At 42.7% G+C, this 13,025-nt stretch overlaps 1 protein-coding gene across 1 annotated transcript in view; it reads right to left on the bottom strand.

Moving 5' to 3' along the window:
* Window positions 1-12,693, bottom strand: part of LOC126036486 (neuronal acetylcholine receptor subunit alpha-7-like) — a 75,158-nt gene extending 62,465 nt beyond the window's left edge. Inside the window, exons 1-2 of the mRNA XM_049796357.1 lie at window positions 12,530-12,693; window positions 12,211-12,314 (exon numbers count right to left, since the gene is read on the bottom strand). Coding sequence (XP_049652314.1) covers window positions 12,211-12,314; window positions 12,530-12,531 — 106 coding nt within the window. The 5' untranslated portion in view covers window positions 12,532-12,693. The remainder of the gene's footprint in view (window positions 1-12,210; window positions 12,315-12,529) is intronic.
* Between the last annotated feature and the right edge of the window lie 332 nt (window positions 12,694-13,025).

The following is a 13,025-nucleotide window of genomic DNA, read 5'->3' as shown; positions in this document are numbered from 1 at the left end:
TGCCTCTTCCATGCTTGAGCATCATCCCATTCTCTCTACTGTGCCACCATAATACTTCTTGTTTCTTCTGTGGGTTTGGGTTCAGATCTAGAGAAGTGTTTGTTGGGGTTGGAGGCTGTTCAGTGTCATCTGGTAGGAATGGCTGTCAAAATTGCAGCTAGCTCTGGACAGACTATCTATATGCCATCCCTAGGAAGGCAAGATGCTCCCTCCTTTCCTAGGAGCTGTGCTGTCATGTCTGGTCTTGGCTGGTTGATCCCCCTGCTGTTTTGCATGCAGAGCTCCCTGAGCTACAAGGTAAGAGTCCAACCTTTGCCCATTCCCCAGGTTTGCTCCAAAAGCGGTCAGCTCCTTGACTGAGCATTCCTGGTGTTGGCCACATTCTGGCTTGCTGTGCACAGTAAAGAATAAATAATGAAATATTATTTCATTAGAGGGTAGGTGGAAGGACATGGATTTCCAAAAGGTTTTCAGCCATGGTACCTGTATTTGCTGACCATTCCACCCCTGGTTCATAGTGATCCCTGATTTTATTTTCATAATCTTTGAACTTTTTGTTGGGCCAGCTGCTAGCTGAATGTTTTCTAGCTGTTGCTCATTTCCTTTGGCAGAGGTCTGAGCCTTACACACGTTATTACTTTATTTATACAAGATTATGGGAGTTACTGGTATGTAAAGGACCAATGGTTTTCAGACCAAATATCATATACTTCCACTATCACTTTATATTCACACATAGGTATGCTAACATGTCTCTGAATTACAAAACATGCCTTTTTTTCTTCCCTTCTTAAAAACAGTTCCTAGAATCATTTGCACATGCAACCTCTTTGCAGAACACAGTAAGTTAAAATCAACAGCATATTCCTGAGCCATCACATTGTTGCTTTTAAATATTTTGTCCCCTGATACTTCATAAAAGGACCTAAACTGCAGCAATAATGTGGTTGTGGTAGTTATTCACCCCCCTTGTACCTTCTGCAGGTGTTTCACCACATCTATGTCATTTTTTTTCTCCCTGTATTGTTACTTTGCCACGTTCCCTCTGTTTTGGTTGGTTGGTTTGTTTGCCTGTTTGTTTTACTGTTTCCTAAAACAAATTGAGTGGAGTTCTGGCCTTTTTTGAAAAACAGGGTCATTATACTGAGAGGTATTGTTATATTTGGTTGTGTAATGTTTGTATACAATCTTGTTATAATTGAAACATTTACAGAGCAAAAAGCCTTTAGGAAAACCTATGGGTATCAGAGCTAAATCCTAAAACTTCCAAGTATTTTCCTAACAACCTGCAAACTCTTCTGCCATAGCTCCTTGTCTCTTATTTATGTTCTTTTTAGTTTATAACTGTACTCTTACAGGGATTTTTAGCTATTTCTTTGGGAATGCAAATAGAACGATCACAGGAAGACACACAGACATGCTCTATTTGCAATTATGAATTATGGGGGAAGTAACAGGAATAGTATCAGAAAAAAAAGCAGGTTGTTTCATAGGCAACTTCTTTGGCATAAAGAATTGGAATGGCAACAGCACCTACAAAAATGTGGCATGTTCTAATGCTTTGGTAGCTATAAAAAACCCACGCACCTTATTTTGTGTATTTTGCAGATTTCAAAGAATGTAAAGCATGTCATTACCATATGTCCCTTAATCCCCAGAGACACAAATGTGTCCCATCTGCTTTTGTTCTTATGTGCAGTGTTGTTGCTTTTATCTGTGGCTGCAAATGCATTATTTCTTTCAGTGTCCTTTGATTTAAAATGCATGCCATCACACCTTCAGGAAGGAGTAGTCATATGAGAAACAATGGAATCACATCAGCTGCCTCAACCCTGTGTGTGTCTGTGTCTGTGTCTGTGTGTTTGTGTTGTGTATTTGAATACCTCTTTCATTTAAAACCTCTTTTTAATCTACTTCCCTTCTGGGTAATCTTTGACTCTAATCTTCGGCTCTCACTATGCAGATTGTTTCTGCATCTTACACACAAAACTCATTAGATACCCAGAGGAATGTGAGAAATGCCATGTTTTCATAAGGAAAAAGGACCTAATCTTCCTGATATTGGTCATTTCTGTTCTTTCACAGCAGATAAAGAGCTCCCAGCAGAGAGGGGTATTAAAGTGTATGCTAGGAAAGGTTTCATCTCAAAGATTTTAGGCACATGACAGTATGCTAAAAAGAGAATATAGGCCATTACATAATGAAAGGATGGGATTATATTTTTGGTCCTGCTGGCTTAGTGCAGATGTTTTAAAGGCTGAGATATGTGTGTAAGGTGAAGAGACACATATTATGATATTAACAGTGGGATACATCTCAAATGTATGATAGTTATCTAAACTGCCTCATTGCTCCAGGTCAGAAACATAACTGGCTAGTTAGTTTAACTGGCTAATTAGTGTAATGCTAGTTTACATTAGCTCCGTGCAATATAACTGTAATTATTACAATACTCTATGTCAAGGGAGCACAGGAGGAGGGATTTGGGGCACTAGTGAAGAGGGGGAGTCCCCTTGCTAGACATGTCAGAGAGAGCTGTGGCTGTCTGAAAGTGAGTCTTGCCAGCCATCCTGGGATTTGTGGGGAGGAGCAATAATGGAAGCCAACAGAAAGAAACAAAATCGTATGACAAAAGTGAGATACCAGTGATATGGTCATCAGTGTACTGGAGTGGGCTTCTGGATTCCCCACTCTCACTGGTTTGCAGAGCAGCTTGTTACATCCCTTCAGCTCTACATGTTTCAGCACCCAAACCAGTAAACCAAGGGAAAGTCTTCTTGGGAAACCACTATGAACTTCACTAACCAAGTGCTGTCAATGAGGTAGCCATGGCAATCAGCATGGCATTCACAGACAGCTCTGAAAAGGGTCCCAGGGGATCTGCAGCTCCCCATCAAAAGCCCACTCAACAACATGCCAGGCACATGTGGACAGCTCAGACCTGGGAAAGCCGTATGTGAACAGACAGGTATAATAATGATAATAACGAATAGGCAAGTCTAGTTAGGGCTGAGAAGAAAATAGGTAGGAAGAAGGTGTTTTTCCTAAACCCAGTGCAGGTAATAGCAGTGATAGAGGCTGCAATGAAATCTTCAGTTTACTGTGCAACACAGTTCTTCAGGCTCTACTTCCCACTCCAAAAATGTTCCAACATAATGATAAAGAAGCCCATAGCAGGGTCAGCAGGACCCTGGAAGAGGAGGAAGATAAGTGCACCCCTTAGGAAGAGAAATTTTGTCCCCAAGACATGAAGAGAGCAAAGATAAAACCCAAAACTTAGTTCTCCCAAGTGCTATTCCTTAGTCACAGACATGACTTTACCAGGCAGAGAAAGCTTGTTCCTTTTTTCATAGTTCAGAGGTGATCTTGCCTCAAAACCACTGCCTCAGTGTGTTGTTGTTACCGAAGAGCGGTGATATTAACTTCTCTGTGCAATGCAGAGGACAGGTTGGAGTGGAAATGTAACAGACAGTAATACCATGGAAATGAACCATCCAGTATACCCAAAGACATTGCAGTGATTCTTTCCCCTTCCCCCTCTGCAGTGGTGGTCAGTGGCAATAGTTATGATCCCAGAGATGGCTAGTTTCCTGAACAATGAACTTTTGCCTTGCCAGCCTGCCAGCTGTACTTGCATAGTAATGCTAAGCAGCAAAGGTACTGAGGATGCAATTGGCAAGGCTAGTGATGGTTCCTCCTGCACTCTTCCCGCATCTCTCAAGCCTCCTGGCTGCAAGGCACAGGCAAGGCACAAATGTCCAAAGTGAACATGGATCTGGGAATGCAGAGAAAGTTGCAAGTTTGTCTTTCCAGTATCTGAAACACAAATGCTGGATGATGTGAAACATGGTATTAGAGCCCAATGAAAGGAATATGGGCTACCCTGATGGAAATTGTGGCTGCATCTTGAATGGCTGCTTGTTTTTCCTCCTTTTCAGTGCTTAGTACCTGAACTGGGAAATGTGAAGATACATTTTCTCCAAATCTGAAATGGTTTCCCACTTGGGAAGCAAAACTTACATGAAACATCTATAGATGAAACTCAGCCATGTTTTAAGCAGTACTGCTGAGCTTTCACTAGGCCAGGCTAAACTTGCTGCCTATCTATGTGAAAGATGCTGTGCTGCTAGCTGGCTGGTGATAATTTATAGGTTTTGGCAGCAGAAGTTTTTGCTATCAAGGGATTTTTTCCAAGAGAAAGAAGTCTGAGGCTTTGGTGGTCCAGGTCTTCAAAGATCTGATCTATACATGTTCATAGACTGGTAGAATAATTTGGTTAGAAGGGTCCTCCAGGGACCTTTGAAGACCTAGACCACCAAAGCCTCAGACTTCTTTCCCTTGGAAAAAATCCAGGGACCTGTAAATAGAGGCATGAAAATTCTCAGCAGGGAGTCTGAATTTATTCCACACGGAAGACAAAAGCTGCTTCTAATACTGTCCTGATGAGGTAAATGACTGGCTCTGAGCAAATTAGACTTGTCACCAATCAAAGGTCTGTGGACATCTAACCTAGGACACTTGAAATTGTAAGAAGTGCTTTCTTTTGGCTGATTGAAGTGGCTGAGCATGGTCTGTATCATGAAGTTTACAGGTGGGGGTTTTTCCCCAGACTCTGAATGTCACAAGGTCTCAGTGACAGCTGAGCGCTGTTTAGCCTTGATCTGTCTGTTTTCAGGATGCTAGATGCTATTGCCTTTTCCTCAGGCACAGGCCTGGAGTCCTGGTTTTGTTGGGATAAGTGCAGATACGAAATATATGGGTCTCCTTGCTGCACCCTGCCAGCCAAACCTGCATTGGCTGAGTCACTGATCCTGACTAAGAGCAGAAATGAACTACAGTGAAAATGAGGTACTTCCAGACAATGATGATCTGGGGTGCCTGATTTTGTCTTAGCTTTACTCTGTTGATCTAAAGCTTTGGCAACTTCAATCTAATGCTCCTGAATTATGTCAGTGCAAACAAAAATACTTTAAACAACATTGGTGCCCCTCATGTCCAGGTGGAGTATGGCTGTCATCTCGTGATACAGTAGCAATGCCTGTGGATGCAGGATGCTTGAAAAGCAGAAAGCGATCCTGTGCTGTCTGGCCTGCTCTCTTGTATTCCCCAGCATACAGACTTCCTGAGACTGCTAGAGCATTTTGACCCGAAGGGGAAATGGTTTGCCCACTTATGAAGAGGCCTCCTCTGGAGAAGGATGTCTCCTCTCCTTACCCACAGACCTGTTCGCATGTGATCTATCTTTTCTCTCTCATCCTACCGTCTCATTGTCATTGTCAGGCAATGTGTAAGTAGATCTGATGATGACAGGAGTGCTGAAGTGCTTGAGCTGAGATATCAATCCAACAAATTTGAATTATAAAGTAAATGGAAACTGGGGACCCTAACATATTTGGAGACTATATTAGAAGACTTAGACCTTGAACGAAACACTGCTGCAGACAGCATGCTGCAGGATAGCTGTTTGGCTATATTAGAAAGGCAAGTCTTTTGCTTAGAGCTCTTGAAGCTGTCCAGTTGCCTTTTATGAATTGTGTGTGAAGCCTTGAACAAGAATGGGTGCAAATCAAAGTTGCTGTCCATTTGCCACTTGAAACACTGACAACTGCAAACCATCTAACAACTATTTATTTCATTTTTTATCTCCTCTTCCTATTGTTACAGATGCTCAAGCTGGATTTCAGTTTGCTGATGACTTTTCTAAAATTCCACAATATTCAAGGGAATGTACTCCATCATTTGTCATGACTTGCTCAGCCACTTTGCAGACTCAGCATGATGAAATTCTTAAAAAAGAGCACAAGATGGCTAAGAATTACAGAATGTATTTTCTGCATCATTATATGACTTCCTACGTTTGTTTTTTTTCCCAAACCTACAGACTCAAAGGTGATGAAAACACTAAGCAGTGATCTCTTCTAAAGCCAGCCTATAATCAACATCAGTGAGGCCCACTGCATGACACACAGTTAGCTCTGTGCCTGATAAGGATATACACTGACCCTGTGGAGTGAGTCGAGTGGAGGCCACTGAGACAAGGGGCTGCTGGAGCACAGCATGTCTGATGAGACATGGAGAGACATGCCTTTGATCAGCTTGGGGATGAGAAAGCAAGGGGGAGCTCTTTTGGCTGTCTTCAGCTGCCATGAGGAAGGGGTCTATGATGAAGGAGCCAGACTCGTCTGTGAGGTGCACAGGGTTAGCACTAATTAGACATAAGTTGCATTATGGGGCATTGCCAGGGCATCAGGGAGCCTTTTTTTCTCTGAAGGGTACTCACCATAGAGGACACCACTGTCCTTGGAGATCTTCCCAGCTTGACTGCTCAAGAAGCAACATAATAGAGCTGTCCCTGCTCTGAGAAAAGGGATTGGACTGGGCAACCTCTGGAGGACCCTTCCAACCAAATTATTCTACCAATCTATGAACATGTATAGATCAGATCCTCTCTCACCTCAGCTACCACAGACATATCTTTTCCAATTTCCAATTTAATTTTCTCTCTTGGCATGGTGGAAAACTAAGTGACCGGCGATTCTTTTCCACATAGCCACAGCTGAGCTTCAGGGAACACAGCATACAGTCTTGTCAAATTGGTTTTAGGCTGTTTAGGTCCTCAATGTGAAATGAGATCTCCTCAAGCCTGCCTCTTTCCTCCAAGTCCTTTTTCTACCCAAATCTATGTTGCATTAAGGACAGAAATGAAGACTGTGGCTTTCTCTGCAACATTCTGAAATGCAGTAAGTACTGAAGACATCCATTTCTGGAAGGTGATAAAGATTGCAGACATCCATTTCAGTGCTCTGGTAACCATCACTTCTCTAACTGAGCAAAGCCAATTGATAGCAAGGCAGGACAGAGTCACCTGCACCTCACTGTTGACATGCATAAGTACTCATGCTGACTACAAATTATCTTTCTATTGCAATTTACTGATTTAATTGCAAGCCCCAGGTGGGAAGACTGTTATTTCCAAACACATCATCTGGTTCTGGTTTCAGCCTTGTTATCACCTGCTTTGCTCAATGCAATATAAGCAGTTTTGCTGATAAGAAAAACTCTTTCTTCAAGCCATATTTGCTCAGGAGTGTGTCCCAAAACAGCAAAAAACTCCTGTCTAGCTTTTTCATTCCCATGGATGCTACTGATTGCCAGTGCTATCCCTACCTGTCTCAGGCAGATTTGCTCTTTTTCTTAGATTACACAGGATCTCTAGGCAGTACACATCCTCAAACAACCATGTCAGGAGTTATGCAAAGGGTTTTGATCTTCTTTAATCACACCCTGGAACTGGAGAGACTTTATATCTCCCTTCTTGCTTGTGACATAAAAATGAAATTTTGTATTAACCCTTTGTTCAGGATGTACAATAAAATTGAATGGTATTTGGGTAGACGTGTTCCCTTGAAAATCACAGCCATCATGTTCAGTTGGAAATACTTCCTGTTTTGTGACTGATGTAACCCAATCTTAGACTCTGGAAACAGTTACTTCATCATGCAGGTGTGAGAAGGGATGCTGCTGTTCACTGTTCTCACTGCACCACTGAGACATAAAACACCTCTTTCACTGCTTGGAACTTCACAGTTGCTGACAAAATCATCCAATATGTTACTGCCATCACTAACTCATGTTGTCTGCCACATGTCTTAGGAGAATAAACCAGATGGAGAAAAAAGGTGTGGAGCTGTCTTTAGGACTGAACCCTGTGCATGGAATGGGAACTTCTGCTCTGAGACCATCGGAAGGCCCCTGCACTGGAACAAGGCTGAAGGCTCACAAGGCACCATCTGGCATCATCCCAAAGACCAGATGGATGCTACTTTCTCATGCACTGTATCTGCTTCTGGATCCCCACCCCCCCACACACCCCCCCATGCAGAATGCTATAGCAATATGTGCATATAACAATAGGTGCTGGTGAAGTCAGGGCCCAGGTGCTTTTTCTGGACCTTCCTACTTTTTCTAGTAAGATTTGAGGAGAGTTAACACAAGAAGATTTAGCCCAGATCACTATCAGCAAGTGTGCATGGCAACACCTCCAACTTTCCTAGAGCCTGGCGACTTCTCACAAGCTTGGGCCAGCTCCACAGTTGCAGCTGTGCCTACAATAACACAGAGCAGCCTTAGAGCTGTGCCACTGAAGACACAAAGATTAGCAACTGAACATGAAGTCTGGTTCATTGAACTGAGAAGTCAATCTCAAAAGGCAAGCACGTACAGCAAGTTACTGTAGCAGACAGTAACTCACAGGAAATAATCTGAGAGATTTGCCTAGGACTCTGCCTGCCCATTTTATATGTGTCGACACATGTTTCTGCACTAGTGATCTTGATCACAGAGTGACACCTATAAACAGACATGTGTTATGACAAGAACATTTAATCCCATCTGACTCCATATTTATGTGATGCCTTAGCATGCTCTCAGTATCCAGAGTGACCAGACTTTGGTGTCTGTACTACCAGATATTGTAGTAATGGCAGGGATCTGGCAGTAATTTCCAATCTCTGAAAGGTGCATGTGTGGCATCTTTTTAGCCAATATGCAAGAAAAGTCCTACTTGCACAATTATAGAATCATAGCATCATTTAGGTTGGAAAAGACCTTTAAGATCATTGAGGCCAACCATCAACCGTGCTCACTAAACAAGCAAAGGTCTTCCTCATATCTTTTCTATTTTAAACTTGCATCGGCTGCATTGTTATCTTTGAAACTGTATATCACACAGTGGGGTGATACAACTCAGAGCATTGACATAGAGAACGTGGGGAACTGAGGTGAATGCAACCTTCAGACCTCAAATTAAGAGTATGAAAGATTCTAAAGGATCTGACTTTAACACCTGGTTCTAGTCTGGTAACATTTATGACATCTAAAGGCGGAGCTTCTTCACCAACCACCTAAATTACCAATGACATTACATTGTACTCTATTAAGGCACAGGACTTCTCACATCAGTTCAACAGTGTCTCTTTGGAGTAAAGCAGATTGATTAACACAGCTCACTGCAGTTCCATCAGTCCTACCCAGCTAAGGCCTGAAGTTTAGACTCCATATATAGGTATCGAAGTACCAGGCTTGGTTCTTCCTGCTACAGAGATCTCTAAACTCATGTCACCTCAGTCTAACTAGCTCACATCAGAGAAATTGTAGCTTGGCAGCAGAATCTGGCCTTTTGAGACTGTCTTGCCAATGCTACTGCTGCTGCAGAAACAGCAGCTGCTTGCATGGAAGTGAACCAAGAACAGTATCTTTGTGAGGATTTGGTCCTAGAGATCACCAGTTGTGTTCTGAAATGATCACTAGAGCTCATCTAAATCAGCAAATCTGTGAGAAGGCATGAAATGAGTGTAGCGCAGCAAGTCAACTCTGTATTTTAAGCCAATGAACAGCTGCTTTGCACCAGCTGGGTATACCAAGTCAGGCTGAGTTACTTCATAATTTACATCTTTTAGCTGGTTAGCTCGCTTGCAGCATCCCCTGCCATAGGATTTGTCCCATACTGCTGAGCACTTACATTCCCACCAGACAGCAGAGGAGGTGCTCTGTCCTCAGCTTGCCTTTGCCTTTGCTGGGCTTTTCAAAGCCACATGGCCAGAGTATAACCCTGATGTCAGGTTGCACAGAGCAAACAAACTAAGAGGTCTGACTCTGCTCTGTGCGACATGTATGGCACTTTAGTGGCCTCACTTTAAAAAAAAAGGTCATAAAAGCACAGTAATTAGAATGCATGGGTTGACTGGAGACTAGGAAAGTGCACGCTTAACTTCCCTGGATGTTCAAACCTAGCAGGTGCCTGTGCACTGAGCTGAAGGTAATGCTCCTCAGAGAGGCTAGGTGCCCATGTAGTCACTGGGACAGGTTTCTGAGGAGAACTCCCTTGCAGGGTCACCTGCACCCTGGATCCCAAACTGTGACATGCTCTGAGAAGGGAGCAGGAGTGGGTCTGACCCCTCCCTTCCAATCTCTCTCTGGAGCAGGGGTTTTGAGTCCCCCCACCTGAGATTGTTATGTAGCTGCTGGGACCCACAGGGTCCTTCCATCCTCTGGGTGGTCCTTCAAGGATTGCACCTAGTCAGGAAGGGACATCTGGCTCTGAAAAATTTCATCTGGGATCCAGGGAGGCTGAGAGCCCGTTTCCTGATTTTTCCTAAGACCTGTGTCCCAGGAAAGCATCACTGGCTCCAGGCTTTTCAGGAAGGAAGGCTTCAAAAGACCTAACATAACATGTCTATTGGGGCTCCTAGCAGTAGTGCAAGCAGAGTCAAGTTCGAGCAAAAAATTGTGGAAAGGACTGGAAAAAATGATTGAGTTCTTCATGTTTTGTTTTGTTTTACTTTTTTACCCAGTCCTTGTCACAACTTTCTTGTTAAACAGCCCTGAAAGATTTTTCAGTAGTTGAAAAATTGTTAAGAATTCTGTTGATACAACTCAGCACTATGTGATAGTGATGTTAGTTATGATGGACTTGCTGTGACTTCCATGTAGGTGCACTGAGGAATCCTGGGGGAGTTCATTTGGAGCCTACTATTAAAAGACTCTGCTACTGGTAACATGCTAAGATCATCTTGACTTTTTTCTCTTGTGACCCAACTGCACAATTCCTGGGGCTTCCCCCCACCCCGCCACCTTTTTTTCTTTTCTTTAAAAAGAAAAAAACCCTATCCACAAAGCAGATGTCAAATACAGACCACCTTAATCAGTGGTTCATTTTATCCTGCTTTAGCACTTGTCTGTAAGAGTGCATACTTGTAAACTGCTGGTAAAAGCACCTAACAAAAAAAATCTCTGATTTATTTATAAAAGCAGTTTGTGTCTTCATGTGCTGCTCAGAGAAACTAAGCATCCCCTCTGATGAATTAGTGATTTGTCAGTATTTAAAAGGCAGTACTTAAAGGATACACAACTGCTTAAAATTGGACTGCACGCGAAGTGAGTTATATTGTAACCAGCTGCCATCACCTGCTTGTTAGTTTAGCTCCTGAAGTAGTACAGAAATGTCTTACAAAGATAGCAAGGTTCTTAATTTAGCATGGTGGGGAAATATTTTTCTGCAATACTATTACTACATTAGGCAGCTGAAATGTGGAGCTGTAATAATGAAATGCATAGTTGTTTTGCAGATTCAGATAAACTAATGAGGAATTATTTGCATGAATAGTCTGGTGCAACATCACATATATGTAAGTTTCCTGTGCCCCTGTGCTTCTGAAATATGCAGACCACCTTCTCTGTTTCAGAAATAGAATCCTCCTTTCTCTATGCATAAATTGTGAGTAACATGACATGGTCCCTCACACCTGGAATACTCAGCTTTAGAATTTATAGTTGCTGCAGACATGTATATTTCAGCTGTTAGGGAGCAATAAAAACACATTTTGTGTAGAACCCTGAACATCTTTCAGGACTGTGGCTATGTCAACCTCCCTTCTCATTTAAAAATTCTTTATTGTTAGCCTTGCAATCCTCCATGTTTTGGAAGAATCACACAGTTCCTACTTTGGTTTCTAACATGCTGAAACTTCAGAAGATAGCTTGTTCACAGGTGACACCTTAGACTACAGAAGCCCATTATTTTTTATATTGCATGTTTCCAACTTATACCCATCACTGCCTGGAAGGATTCTTATTAAACATACAAAAAGTTAGAAGAGAAAAACAAATCAGAAATAGCAAATTTAGCTATTTCTGCAGCTATAAATCTTCCCAAATGATGCATAGAAAGTAAACAGTTAAGAATTTTCTTCTGGTCATTTTTCTTTGTGGAATAACACCATTTCGCTCTCACACTTACAGGGTTTTCACAGCCATCCTGCTCAGCCTGGAGTTATAATCTCCCATCCCAAAAAATCACAGATAGGTTAAATTTTTAAAGGAGAGCAAGAACATACTCCTTTTGAAACACAATGATTTAAATTCATTTCTGAAAATGACAATTACTCACTTTTCCTTAAAAAACTCTCACACCTTTTCCTTTCTTAAAAGAAGGTGCCCAGCACTGTAAGATCCACAAACTTATTCAAACTGATTACAAAACTCAGTGGGACTAGCACTGGACCCTAACAAAGTTTAAACTACAAGCAGATACAAGCCCTTCTGAAAACAGAGTTGGGGTAGGATGTGACTAGAGTTTAGAAAAAAATAAAAGAAAAACAAACCAACCAACCAAACAAAAACCCCAAACTGGACAACCACAGATGAGCTTACCTTTAAAGAAAGACAGGAACAAGGATGCCCAGAGACATAGTCCAGAATAAACAAATCCCAAGCACTTTTCTGTGAGCATTGTCAAAATAGGCTGGCTATCCTTCCTGAGCAGAGGGAGAAAGAGGATGAAGTCTTGGAGACAGCCTGCAATGACTGATGGATCTGGCAATTACAGTAATAAGGCATCAAACCAGCTTCCCATCAGTACAGAGAAGTACGTTTGGTCGTGTGCTTCTCCAGTCCCCAGGAGCCAAATCAGCTCTGTGCTGGTTCAGTAAATCCAAACACAAAGGGGCTGGTTACTTTGCTTGGGACTCACATTCCCAGGAACTCTGGGCCTTTTCTTGGTCAGAAACAAATGCTAGTGCTTTCCGGCACACAGCTGTGTATGTACCGCAAGAAGGGGGAGCATGCTGCCTGGGAGATGCTTTCCACATCCCCACAGACTGTACCTAACTCAAGACAGCACGTCTGCAGCAATTCCAGTGCTTGCACTCGAGTGCCTCTAGAGCTGTTTCCCAGCAAAATGAGTTTGTGTCCCTCTGCTCTCTCTCAGCTGCCAGTGCAACTTGCAGCAAGCACTTGTGGCATGGTCCCTCTGCCATGTACCTGTGGTTTCTCCCAGCAGAGGTGGCTGGGAAGCATCAATAGTGCAGAAGCTGGAGAAGATGAAACTCACCAGTCTCCTGCTCTTTTTGATGCATCCCTTCCTACAATCACTTTCACCAGAGGCAGGGAACTGCCCCAAGTGCCCTCTTCCCAAGCTGCCCACTGCTGCTGGCTCCCCACTGTGGAATTTTGCACACAAACTGGCA

The sequence above is a fragment of the Accipiter gentilis genome, chromosome Z (assembly GCF_929443795.1).
Source record: "Accipiter gentilis chromosome Z, bAccGen1.1, whole genome shotgun sequence".
NCBI lineage: Eukaryota > Metazoa > Chordata > Aves > Accipitriformes > Accipitridae > Astur > Astur gentilis.
Note: the sequence above shows the minus strand (reverse complement) of the source record. Positions and strands in the feature narration are given on the sequence as shown.